We start from the raw sequence: 13520 nt of genomic DNA on the forward strand, positions 1-13520 counted from the left end.
AACAATTTATGCGCGCAATCATTCAAGATAAGGCTTGCATCAGATCCACTGTACTAAAGGGTTAATGTGCAAGTTCGAGTATGAAATGGCATATATCGATCCAATGAATTTCTAGCACAAGTGTTCAACTAATTAATTCAGACTTGTTTCTTGAAGTCCTAAGTAAATAGGAGTAGTATGTATAATGTTGCAGAAGTGATAATAAAAGTAGTAATATATGAGGAATATACATGTAGAATTATTCACAGATGTCACATCATGACCTTCAATTTCATCTATAATCTCTGTTTCTTAATGTTCTTTTGTGCCTCTTCTGTATCATTATTCATGGAGATTATCACATTACAACTTAATCAAAAACCTTTGGATCATATATGACTATAGGACTTCTTACAATGTGCCGGGAGCTTTTCCAAGTGAGTGAGCCTGACAATATTATAGCATTTGACATTGGTTTTGCCTTCACAACAACCTTGAAACTTCTCTTCTGCATCGGGCGTGTGAAGGAGAGAGTCATTGGTTGTACTGTTATATCCACTCCCTTAGGAGCTCTGATGGTTGCATTATAAACAGATTTGGCTTGGCCAACATTGGTAACTCTCCTCCTGAAAATGCCTATGGTTGGTTCTTGATCACTCTTTAGGCCAAGCTGCATTGTAGGATAGTTGATAGCATCTTCGCCAGTTGCAGGAATCAGTGTGGAGCAATTTACCTGTTGTCGAAGTAAACTGGAGACTGATGATGAATTATAGCCTTCATGGCATAAGAATTGGATATATGCCATATCATCCATGTCATAGACTAATCCAGGGCTTCTTGCTTTCATCGGATTAACTTGTCCAGCACCATACGCGAACTCTGCTTCCCTGTCCACCTTTGAGCTCATTGATCTTGCTTCAAGTTCGTAAGGAAAAAGATCAAAACTTTAGAAACTACAGTCTGACAAGTATTTTGTTGTTGTGCAGTCTTATATGATTTGATGCTCAAGAGGACTAATCTTTTTTTCGTTACACTATCTATTTGGCTTAGGGGTACTGATTTTTAGACCAAATGACAGTGGAGAACAAGATTTTGTAGATTTACCAGTAGTCATGATGGCAGACTTAATAGCAGAAGGAGACCAGTCAGGATGAAATGACTTCACATATGCAGCTGCACCACCAACATGAGGGCATGACATGGAAGTGCCAGACATGAGGGTGAATTCTGAATATTGAGTATCGCCTTTCAGACCAGTGAGTGATTTCATGGGGGTGTAAGAAGCCAAAATGTCAATTCCTGGAGCTGCAATGTCAGGCTGTACAATGCTGCATCAGAAAGCTAATTTGGAAATTTAACATAAACAATGAACTCTGACTTCCATCTAAATTTACCTTCAGAAGGTGCTTTGTTCCCGGATTTGGACCTCTTGATGAAAATGATGCGATGAATGGAGCTTTAATCTTAACTTCTTGTGATTTGTAAATTACTGCTGAAGGTAATCTGCATTTTTCAAAAGCATCACACAGAAGTATAACAATCAGTAATTCTAGTTCGGAAATGGACTAAACAGGTTATAACATTTTTACCTGTCTGAATGCATATAGCTATTCATACTTCTCCCTATGCTGCTGCTAACTATTGTTGCAGGAGCCATGAAAATTGGGGCAGAATCAAGAAACTGATCACTTTCAATAATAGTGCCAATTCCTCCGAGTTCTTTTACAACAGAATCAACACCCCAAGAACCTAATTGGCAATAAACAAGCTTTCCCTTTACTTTTCTAGGGTCCATTGATCCTTCACTGCAGTACCTGTGACAGTGTCATATTATATGAAAGGCTACTTTCAAGAAAGATATGCCTAATAGCAACCTAATTAGTACCTTGAACTCTCTCGAGTATCAGAGCTCTTGGCTATATCAACTCCCATCGCAAGAGGATACAATTTTTGCTTTGGGTCAAACGCGTTTACTCCAATTCCCTGCACAATGCTGCTATGAGTAAATGCATAAGAGATAAGGGGATAAAATACAACCACCCAAAGCCTGTAAAACTTTGATCTAAAGCAGTGATCCAATAGACTTGTTTTTTCTCCTTTGCATACTCAGCTTTCGTTAAGAAGGTAGAGGACTTACTGAGACTGTTCTCCCATTTCCCAACAACACCTTACTCCTGAACTCCCTATCAATGCCACTAGCTGCCACAGTTAGCACCCATGGTGCATGGTTTGCGACAGTGTTGAGGTTAGGTCCATCATTTCCAGCAGAAGCCACAGTAAGGATCCCTTTTCTCATGGCATGAAAGGCCCCAACAGATATCACATCAGTCGTATAACCACCAGTAAGACCACCAATTGAGATGGATATTATGTCTACACCATCAATAATGGCAGCTTCAAATGCAGCTAGAATGTCAATATCTGAACAACCTGATGTCGCCCAACAGACTTTGTACATAGCTACTCTAGCAGAAGGAACCGCTCCACGTGCTGTCCCTCGGGCAAGACCAAATAAGCTTGCATCAGGTACCATACTTCCCGCTAGGGTGGATGATGTATGTGTTCCATGACCGTGCACATCAATTGGTGACATTATGTCATTTGGATCAGGTACTTTGTCCAGCTTGAAGTATCTTGCCCCTATAAGCTTGCTTGATGATCACAAAAACAAAACATGCACAAAAATTATCTCTTGCAGGTCCATTTATGTAAGTTAGGATATACAGATAAAGAAAATTTCTGAATCAAAAAAATAATTTAAGGCAATGGCTGAGGCTACTATGTCTTCAATCCTAGTAAAACAAACAATAACATTCTTTAGTAATATGTTCTACATGTGAGGAACAGATGCAGGCTAGGGTACCATGTGGACAACATAAGAAGGTATTAACTTTAAATTTCAGACACACTTTTTGAGTTGTGCGCGGCTGGTTGGTTAAGTGTGACTCAGAACTACCTATTATTTATGTTAGATTTTACATGTTATGCTTCTAGAGCAAAAGTAGATTCCAAGATGGATGTCAATGATGTGTAAGACAAAACTGATGACAAGGGCATATATAATTTACTTGTTGCATCCAGAAAAATTTGCAAAATGGTGACAACTTCCTTTCCATTTGGCTGGAGGAGGACCAAGGCCATCATCCTTAAAGCTCTTTGATTGAGGAGTTACCCCTGTCAAAATATTTTCAAGAAAATATGATTGCTGCACTCTATTTTCTTCGCCAAAATGAAAAATCCAAACAATATTAAACCTGTATCGAAGACTCCCACAATAATGTTGCTCTCCCCATTCAATCTTCTTTTCGCTGTTGCAGGCAAACCAATAAATTCCCATGATCTTGTAGTATGTAGCTTCCTATATCTATTTGGTATGACAGAAGCCACTTCATCCATGCCTAGAGAAGAAGAACTCAATTTTAGCATCAAAGAAATTTGCCAAAGACTAACAAAAGTTATAGCAGAGGGATCCTAGCTACTTACTGGATAACTTGTGAACTTCATATTGAGATAGCTTTGCTGCAAATGCATTGAAGATTTTTGTATAGCTATAAACATGAGATTCTGTTGCATCCCTAGTACAAATTACAACATAACAAGTCAAGAAAATTCATTTCAAGAACTGCTTTACTCTTGGATCACATGAGAGAATGACAGACTAATTTAACTAACCTTCTCTTTAAAGATGACAGGACATCAATATGTCTCTGAAATGCAGATTCTTCGTTCGCCGGATTATCTTTCAAGAAAACAATGTAAAAGTCCTGCAATACAATGCAGATCAGCACAAGCAAAAACAAGATTATGAAAATGTACAGTACTAGCTTAGTGTAGTAAAAGAGTACTTCTTTTCTATCTACTTCAACAGCTTCAATGCCAGTCAAGATCAAGATAAGAAGTAGTAGCTGATAAGATAAAAGCCAACAGAAGTGATTGTTCCTCAACATTTTCACAAGACACAATAGTCTTTGTGTCATTAGTGATATGGAAGGTTTGGTGACATGCAAAAGTATTATTAGGTACAATATAATGGTAATAGCAATTAATGAGAAGAAAGATGATCTGAAGGACACTTTTAACTTAACTTCATTTTGAGGATTTTGATTGGTTGTCTTAGAAGAAAGATGGATAAAGATTGGTTGATTATTATGTGCAACTTGTTGAGAATGAAAGGAGTAATAATTTTTCCTTACTTTAGAATAGGTTCTACAGGTTCAACTGAACTTTCAATAACGACACAAATATTCATTCTAAACCTACTAACTCTAGAAATCGAATCCATTGGCATATACAATATGCTCAATGATTACTGGAAGCAACAACAATGGTAGTAAACTAAAGAATTTTTATTTTTTTAAAGTAAATTGAAATCTTGAAGGATATATATACAAAAGAATAATTAATATCCATGAAAGAGATTATATTGTAATTGTAATGCATGGAAAGAATGTAGCTGATATCCAAAAAGCCATTACACTAGGAACCCTGGCTAACTTGGATTTAAATGCAAGTTTTTACTTTGTTTACATTAGTAGCAAAGTTAAAAAACTTCAAGTTTAATGAGTGTGATTTTTCAAATTTTTTGTTGTGATAATATCCCATTATCCAAAGGCAACCAAATGACATAACTATATGTAATAAGTTTAATTTTTGTTCAATATTTAAGGACTTCTAACATTAATTGTTAATGTACCACAAGTCAATTGTACAGAAAAGTTAGTTATGTGCAAGATTATGCCGTTTAATAATATATATTAGTTTATTACAATGTTTTTCTTTTTTGGAAAATAGCCTTAAGAAATACGATTTGTAAACAAAAAGTTAGGAAGAATTCATGGCTTTTGCACTAAAGAAAAGGACTAGCTACTTCTCCTAACTTTACACTTATTTTTAAAGAAAAAACTTTTCCTTGAAGCAAATACGCTAGTGGTCTAGAATTCTAGATGACAAGTAAATTAAAAAAGACAAATACATCAAACCAATTTATTATGTATGACTAAATCTGAAACTAATTATGGTCAATTATATGTAGAAAATATTATCATAAGCTATCTAACTAATTTAACTTCCCTTATAGAAGTTTTTTTATAGCATTTTCAGTTCTAAAAAGAGACAGATGAGATGAGGCAGGACTGGACCCAACTGTTCAGGTACGAATTTTCGGGAATTAACTCATTTAGCTTATATATAATTTGAGATTATGATAAAAATTCATAAACTTCAAATCTTGAATTATCTTTTAAGAGGACTAGTATTAGGATTGGTTGACAACCAAAATAAAAATGAAAAAACTTTTGAATTAAATTTATTTAGAACATAACTACTTAGAGGCGCATTACATTAAATTAGCTTGAATAAGGTGAAATGAACAACGACAAAAAAAATAAAATAGCAAAGGTCAACTAGTTTTGGATTAAAGCATAAAGCATTATAACTATGTATGTTTGATTAAGCTTAATAGAAAAAATATACATGGTCCAAAGTAAGTTTAGAATTGCAATGCCAAGAATTCTATTAGGGAGCGCTTTATTTTAATGTGAGACTTTTTGCTACAAATTCAAATTTGAAAAAGTGGAACTCTAATAAACTGATAGTGTTTGTCCTAATAGTTAATTTTAAAATACCTAACTCATTTTGAGCAAATCACCTCATCTATATTCGGAGGGGAATTTACCCGATTTCCTCTGACCCGTCACAATGCTCCGCTTATTCTCCCGCCAGAAAAACCAAGTTCTCCCACTCTCCGCCACGCGCCACCTCTTTTCTACCACCACCGCCGCCGCTTCTTCAAATCTCTATTCAAAATATTCCTTCGTACCCCCGCCGTCCCTTAAACCCCAAAGCCCTAGTTCCACTCAGTCACCACCCAAGAAGCAGCCCAAACCCCGGTACCGTCCGCCGTCGTCACTGGACCGGACTGGTGAGAAACCGCTTCAATCCAAATTGCCCTTCGACTTCCGCTTCAGTTACACTGAGAGCAGTACGGATGTGCGGCCCATTGGGCTTCGCGAGCCCAAGTACTCACCTTTTGGACCTGGGAAGTTGGATAGAGTGTGGACTGGAGTGTGTGCACCTGTGGTTGACCCAAAAGTGGGGTCACCGGAAGATGAGAAAACGGTGGAAGAGAAGAGAAGAGTGGCGAGAGAGAGAATTCAAGGAGAGCCTTTAACGAATGCGGAGAGGAAAGCTCTTGTGGAAAGGTGCCAGAGGCATAAAACCAAGCGGCAAGTCAATTTGGGTATTCACTTTTGTTGAAAAAAATCATTTCTTTTGTTATTAGACCCAAAGGTTTGGTAGTGTGTTGGATGAGATGAGCTTTGATTTGTTGTCTTTTACTGTTATTGTGTAGTATTTCAATTTTTGCAAAAGTATTTTAAGTGGAATTGAGAAAGTAAAGATTGGTATTTAACCCATGTGTTAACTTGATTATGCCATGGTATCTATGCCAAAGACTTTGAGGTATTGCTTTACATTATTGCATATTGTAATTGCATCAAGTGAAAGGTGTAAGTGAAATTCTGCATAAAGATCGGGCTGGTTTGCTGACTTGAAGGCGGTACTCAGTTGTGTTTGGTTTTAACTCTTTATTGAAGTGCCATGGTTGTACTGTTGTATATGTATGACTTGAAAATAAGCATCATTTCATAATGAATTTGAGAAGGTTGATAATTCAGGAGTTATTATACTACTTATTTTCATTTGCCTTTTGTTCTTTTCTCGAAGATGGATCATTACAATCTAAACCACTTCATGAAACTTGTTTGCCAAGCACACATAATTAGGTTATTCAAAGAAGTTGTTGTTGATATTCTGATGGCTTTAGTATTGCTGCATCTAGATATAATGAATCAAATGTATTGTTAGGATTATTTTTAATCCTATATGGTTGGAGATTTTTAAATAATAATCACTGAAGTTTTTGTCGGAGTAATGTTTTTTAAAAACAGAGAAGCACCGAAAAGTTATGGATTGCCTAATATTTTTGGAGAGGGCATTTGGTGAAACAATTTTGTAATTTAGGCACTAGACATATTCCTATCAGAAATCCAGTTGTTCTAAGTTCTTGTATACAACTGCCTGTTACACTTTACATCTTGGTGTTCTTTTGTAATGCAAACCATGCTTGACTTCTGTTATTAGTGTTGAAGTTTACCGTCATAGACTGGGGAATTTAGTGGTGTGGAGACATCTTGTGTTCATTTATTATGCAAACCATGCTTTACTTCTGTTATTTGCATTAAAGCCTACTGTCATGGATTGGGAAATTTAGTGATGTGATGTGCTTCATGCCTCCATTTGCTATTAGAGCTTTAGCCTTTGTAATGACATGAAACACTTTTTTCCTTCTCTACTCTAGTGAAAAAGATGTTGAATATCACTGGACATAAGTTTTATAGTGTGATTATAAAAGCACATTATCCGAATGTCTGCTTGCTGATTTCCATCATCTTTTGTTTTGCAGGACGAGATGGTTTAACACATAACATGTTGAATGATATTCATAATAACTGGAAACATTCTGAAGCTGTAAGAATAAAATGTATGGGCGTGCCTACAGTTGATATGAAGAATGTTTGCACTCAGTTGGAGGTATCTCCGTCCTCCAAATTCAATCTCATCCACTTCATTTGCTTCTTAATCCCATTTTATTAGTGTAATTATTCAGAATTAAGTTGCTTGAACAAGTATCCATTTACTCTGTTCAGGGCTTTATCCTCTAAAAAGATATGCTTCACTCATCTTTGAATTTCATTTTTATGTTTTACTGTGTCATTGATTAGTAATGTGGGTTCTTGTATGTCTTCTAGGATAAGACATTTGGTAAAATCATCCACAGACATGGTGGTTTACTTGTGCTCTATAGAGGAAGGAATTATCATCCCAAGAAGAGGCCTGTTATCCCCTTAATGCTCTGGAAGCCCCACGAGCCTGTATATCCTAGGCTTATAAAAACTACTATCGATGGCTTGAGTATCGAGGAAACTAAAGAGATGAGAAAAAGAGGATTAGCTGTTCCTGCATTAACAAAACTAGGTATCCTTTCTTGTCAACTGTGTTTTGTTTGGTGAGGCCATCTAGATTTGGTATGTGACATGTAGTCTACTATGCAGCAAAAAATGGTTACTATGGCAGTCTTGTACCGATGGTACGAGATGCTTTTCTCACTGAGGAGCTGGTTCGGATTGATTGTAAAGGCCTTCAAAAGAGTGATTACAAGAAAATAGGCTGCAAACTGAGGGTAAGAATTTTCTCCTTCTATTTTGTGTTGGACTTGGACTTGTTCATATGGTATACCTTGGTGCTAGTAATGGCCATAGTTTTTCTTGCATCTTTATGTGGAGTCCTATGATTTACGAGAAGAAATGCTGTTTCTGTTATTTTTTAAGTACAACAAGTTACTTGCAAGTATAATATGTTTGTTGAATTTTAGACTCCCTGTTTTGCCAAAGCTCCAAGCTTTTTTGGCCCAATTGTTTAGAGGAGGATGGGCCTGAGATTTGGGTTTTATGTGGTGGCTTTTGGGGCACAATTATGGTTGCGGTAAGAGAAGACCCGTGTTAGTATCCATTGGGGTTTGACTGCTGAGATTTGAATTTTAAATCTCCAGTCAGAGATAGTCTGATCATGCGGGTCCCTTTCATTGACAATTTAAGGAAAGAGGCCTTCCCCGTGCTTCTTGAATTGAGCAAAGGTTTTGCTTTGGGTAACTTTTCCAGTGACGTTGCTGGCTTGAATAGGCAAAGCTGACCCAGAAGGAGTTTCCGAGTGTATGGGGCGTGATTCCATCCAAACAGGGATGGCCATATAGATCTTCCAAATTCGATCTCATCAAATTTGAGGATTTTGTATGGGGAAGATTTGACTTGATCCTGGCCCATTCAATAAAGATTCGGTCATTAGTGCAGTGGTCGTTGGCTGTGAGTTCCTTTTGAAGTTTCCCGACCTTGTGAAAGAAACTTTCTGACCAGATTTGAAGAAGAACACCTTGTCCACTGAGTCTGACCCAAGAGTTTTTGTTTTCTCCCCATTCTACTCTGAAGGCCCTTATCTCCATTCCCCATTTCATTGTTGAGGTCACAACCTCAGCAAAGGGACATTCCATGAGAAAAAAGAGAGCCTTTCATTTCTCTAACCAGCACGTTGAATTTCTTGTTAAGAAGGATCCATGATCGAATTTAATCTGAAGAGGGTGCGGCTGTGGTAGGAACTCCCAGCCAAACATCTCTTGAGATACAGTTGTCTAGTAGACCTAATATATTTAAATACTATTTTGAGTGAAGTTCCAAGCTTTAAGGAATGCTTTGGGCCTTTTTCCTGAGAACATTATGGATTCTGTTGAACTAGATGTTCACAACTTTTAAGAACTTGGAGACTATCAGTGCTTATCTTGTATATTAAGGACCATTTTTTATTGAACAGCAAACTTAATGGACTATTTTGGGATTTTCTTGAGAAAAGGCTCGTCAAGGAAAAGACTCTTGTACTCTTCCTCTTTTAATCTTTTATAATGATAAGATGGGCTGAAAAGTGGCAAGCATAAACTACTTCGAACTATGTATTGGTCCCAAGTAATCAAGTAGCCTGTGTGATACGTGGACGCCTGGCAAACGATATGGTATCAGATTTTTCTTTTTAATTTTCAGGATACAAATATTCTCATTTAGAGATATAATAATTATCCAAAAATCAGATATTTTGAGGCAACTTTGATATGTTTGGGGCCTGTGAATCTTAAGAGAGAAGATAGAGGGTCTCATTTCTAACGGATATAGTGGGTTAATTATTTATGTTCAAAGATGTGGCTAAGTTCCTGGCTTTTCCAGATAATATCTGGTAAGTAACTTATAAGAATGATGTTAGTTGACTTCAATTTATAGTTTATGTTTTGTTGACTTGATGAAATATGTATTGTTCTTACTTCTTACTTTAGTTTTCAATAATTATTAATGCTGCTTATAATATTTTTAACTTGTAAATGTTTAATGAAAAATATAAAGAATTGTATTGTGTAATACTGTATTCTTTTAACACCGACTTGGTATTGTATTAGTGAAATTTTTTTTACTTGTCAGAGAGAGATGTATGCATTACAGTAACGTTTTTGGGCCCCAACAATAGCGGCGGCAATGTCCAAAGCATGATGGATCTGGTAAAATTAGAAGCTTGCTACAGAGATTGGGTTTTGATTCTTGGACCGAATATCCACATGGAGCTCCATTATTGAGTCTCCAAACCACAACCATTTGTTCTTAGATAAACACATTGGTTGATAAATTCTTTTTCAGTAATGAAATAAATCAAGAAAGAATTTATAAGGAAGTTTTCACTTTATTTCTAATAAACAAAAGTCACTTTTTTTTTTTTTTTTTTGAACATTGGTAAAGTTGTATTCTTCAGCATTAAGGACATGCTGGCCACCTTCAAAATTTACCGCCCTAAGCGAAATTACAAGCTCCCTATTAATTCTATAATTTGATCTACATCTTCTATGCAAAGTTGTTTACACCAAAAAAGTAAAGATACCAAACAATTCCATTATACTTTGTGAATGGAATTAGATCTATCTTCAAAACATCTCTCATTTCTTTCCTTCCACACTGACCACCATATGCATGATGGTATTAGCTTCCACCACTTCTTTTGAGTCTTGCTACCCTCTCTTCTGATCCAACATTTAAAAAGATCAGAGGTGTGTTCTGGCATAGACCAGCTACAGCATGTGATGTTGAGAAACAGCTCCCAGATCTGTGCAGTGAATTTACAATGTAAAAATAGGTGATTGTTTGTTTCCCCAGTCAAATTGCACAGGAAACACCTAGGGACTAGTTGCTTTCCTTTCTTCTGCAGCACTTCTTGAGTTAAGCAGGCTCTTTTGATGACTAACCAAGTGAAGCATTTCACTTTGGTGGGGATCAATCCTCTCCAAATACTCTTCCAGTGATGATGGTAGCCTCTAACCCCAACTTGTATGCCTTTCTTGTAAGCACTGTTTACTGTGAATTTGCCATCCTTGTTGTGCTTCCAAATAACTCTATCTGGTGCATTTGTTACTAGATTGATTCCCCCCAATTTTCCCAGGAAAGCAGCCACTCTATCTACTTCCCAGTCATTCAATAGCCTTCTGAAAGATAGGTCCCAGCCTTGAGTTGTCCAGCATTCACATACTCTGGCTTCAGGATTGTTGCAGATTGAGAAAAGATCTGGGAATGAAGTGGTGGTTGAGAGGGAGTCTGAATCACCAAGGAAGAAAGTGGTGAAAATCACTCTTGGCCCTGGGGGTGGGATTACCAAATCACAGAAAAACAGAAGAAACAATCATGGTCATCTTCTGCTTGTTAACTTTTAGAGCTCTTTGCCTCGGGGGGGTGTTGTTGGTTAATATTCCTAGAACTGCAGTAGCTAGTTCTATCTCATTCAGTTCACATCTGTTTGAAATGAAGACTTCAACTTAGAAGAGCTAAATGTTTGGAATAATGCTGTGATATCCATTTGGATGAAAATAGTGATCGGCATGCTACTAAGACTTAAGATGTAATTGATGTTCAAAGATTGTTCTGATATCCATGCGGGCAATATAGTGATTGTCATGCTGCTAAATACTGTGTGCGCTAACTTGTGTCAATGCCAGGATTTGGTTCCTTGTATACTCGTGACATTTGATAAAGAGCAGATTGTGGTATGGAGGGGTCAAAACTACAAGCCTTCTGAGGATGGGTTCTTCCTTACAGAAAGAGAACCATTTGATCATTCCGGTAATGATTTGGATGATCATGAGGTTGAAAACCAAAACGGAGAAGGAATTACAGGCAACAGTGATTATTATTCTGGCGACAGTGATTAGATCATTTTTTGATAAATATTTTTGGGCTTCAAGCGGTTATAGTTATTGCAAGTGAAGCGGAGGGGAAAATAACAATACACAATACGTCGACCAAATACAAGGTAAATGGTTAGATATATGTTGTGTCTCCTTTCTTGTCTGAAGATTACCTGACTAGATCTATTATACTTAATTTTATTTATTTACAGAAAACAGTTGCACAGGTTGTGGAAGAATGAAGATAGCTGTCATTCGTTGTATATATAGATAGATAGCATGTTGGCTCTTCCAAAAGTTGGAAAATATATTGATTTGCTGGGAGTGAAGAATATCACGTGCTTGCTACATCATGCTGATTATTTAAGTCCCAATCTCTTACCAACTTAGGTGAGAAATTTCTGGTGCAGTATTATACTATCCTGACAAATGCTCTTTGTGGATCTCAATGCAAACAGATCCCAAAATCACTTGTTTATTTTCCACGCCTGATCCCAACTTATGATGTTTACACCAAATCATGTTTAAGTGAATAAATTATGTGAGAATGTAAGTGATCAATTGTGGTTAACTGTTAAAAAGTTCACTTGCAACCATATGTCATGCATCTATTTAGTTTTTTTCCACAGGTAACTTTTGGCCAAAAGAACAAGAACATGTCTGCCCAAGTAGTTACTTGTGGAGAAAAACGTCGATAAATATTTTCACTGAGTCAACAAGGATGAGGGGATTGGAATACGAAAGTTTAATATTTTTAATTATTGGTACATCATAAATATTGGTGCTTAAATGTTAGCGTAATCGATTTGTATTTTTTTAAATATTGCAAAGATAATTGACATAACATGTGTACATTCTAAGTGGGGACAATCTCATTATTTTAACTTATCCTATGGAATGAGTTATTCCATTACTATTCGCAATGAATTATTAGTTTTATATCTAAACTATTGATTCTCTTAAAAATATCTCTTTATTTGATAAACTGAATTTAAATACATTTTTAATCTTACAACTTGAAAAAAATACATTTCTAAATTTTTGTCAAATTTTGCATGTTTTCAACAATTCTCTCAGCTTTTTATCAAGAGTCTCATGCTCCTATAAGAGTTTGAGACACTTGCTATGTCATGTGGGATATATCTAAGGGGTCGCTCGGTGTAAAGGATAACACCAAATAATTTTGGGATTAAGTTGTAATGCCACTTAATTTGTTGTTTGCTTGGCACGCCCGTGATAATTTATTCCGGAATTAATAATTAGTATCGGGATAAATTATCTCTTCACTTGGGTGGTATAGTAATTTTGGAATAACTTATTACGGGATAAAATAAGTAAATGATAAAAGCATTCCTTTAAACTCTTTTTATACATCACTTTTCACATTCATAAAGAGTATTTTTGTAAACAAATAAATTGTTCTTAAAATTTATTATTTTGAATACAACAAATCAAACACTCAACAAAAATAATAATAATTCCATTATAACTAATCCCACTCTAACTTGAATTCAAACCAAACTATCCCTAAATTTAATTAGTCAAATAGACAGGTGATTTTAAGGTTGACTCTCTAGTATATATGGAAGGATTAATAATTCTCAAACTAATTAATACGTTTAATTAAATATAAGATAAAATAATCATACATTTTATTGTTCAATTATTATCTCTTATCTCTCGTACTAAACAACTCCCTATAAAAGTTTTACAAATAAAAAAT

The 13520-nt window shown here is 36.0% G+C and overlaps 2 protein-coding genes across 2 annotated transcripts; one reads left to right on the forward strand and one right to left on the reverse strand.

Annotated features, from left to right (window-relative positions):
- Nucleotides 1-238: 238 nt before the first annotated feature.
- Nucleotides 239-4153, reverse strand: LOC125816474 (subtilisin-like protease SBT4.14). Its single transcript, XM_049496085.1, has 11 exons — nucleotides 3825-4153; nucleotides 3652-3743; nucleotides 3463-3554; nucleotides 3234-3377; nucleotides 3048-3153; nucleotides 2117-2630; nucleotides 1865-1962; nucleotides 1569-1793; nucleotides 1374-1482; nucleotides 1084-1297; nucleotides 239-894 (listed from the first exon to the last, which is right to left on the reverse strand). Exons 1-11 carry the CDS (start codon nucleotides 3954-3956, stop codon nucleotides 350-352), a joined length of 2271 nt encoding a protein of 756 aa, XP_049352042.1. The 5' UTR covers nucleotides 3957-4153; the 3' UTR covers nucleotides 239-349.
- A 1488-nt stretch (nucleotides 4154-5641) lies between these two features.
- LOC125816361 (CRS2-associated factor 1, mitochondrial) lies at nucleotides 5642-12390 on the forward strand. The gene is made up of 5 exons (XM_049495958.1): nucleotides 5642-6217; nucleotides 7442-7569; nucleotides 7788-8013; nucleotides 8091-8218; nucleotides 11609-12390. The coding sequence occupies exons 1-5, from the start codon at nucleotides 5677-5679 to the stop codon at nucleotides 11819-11821; spliced, it is 1236 nt and encodes a 411-aa protein (XP_049351915.1). The 5' UTR covers nucleotides 5642-5676; the 3' UTR covers nucleotides 11822-12390.
- Nucleotides 12391-13520: the final 1130 nt, after the last annotated feature.

The sequence above is a fragment of the Solanum verrucosum genome, unplaced genomic scaffold, assembly GCF_900185275.1.
Source record: "Solanum verrucosum unplaced genomic scaffold, falcon-dt-bn FXZP01000261.1, whole genome shotgun sequence".
NCBI classification, from domain to species: domain Eukaryota; kingdom Viridiplantae; phylum Streptophyta; class Magnoliopsida; order Solanales; family Solanaceae; genus Solanum; species Solanum verrucosum.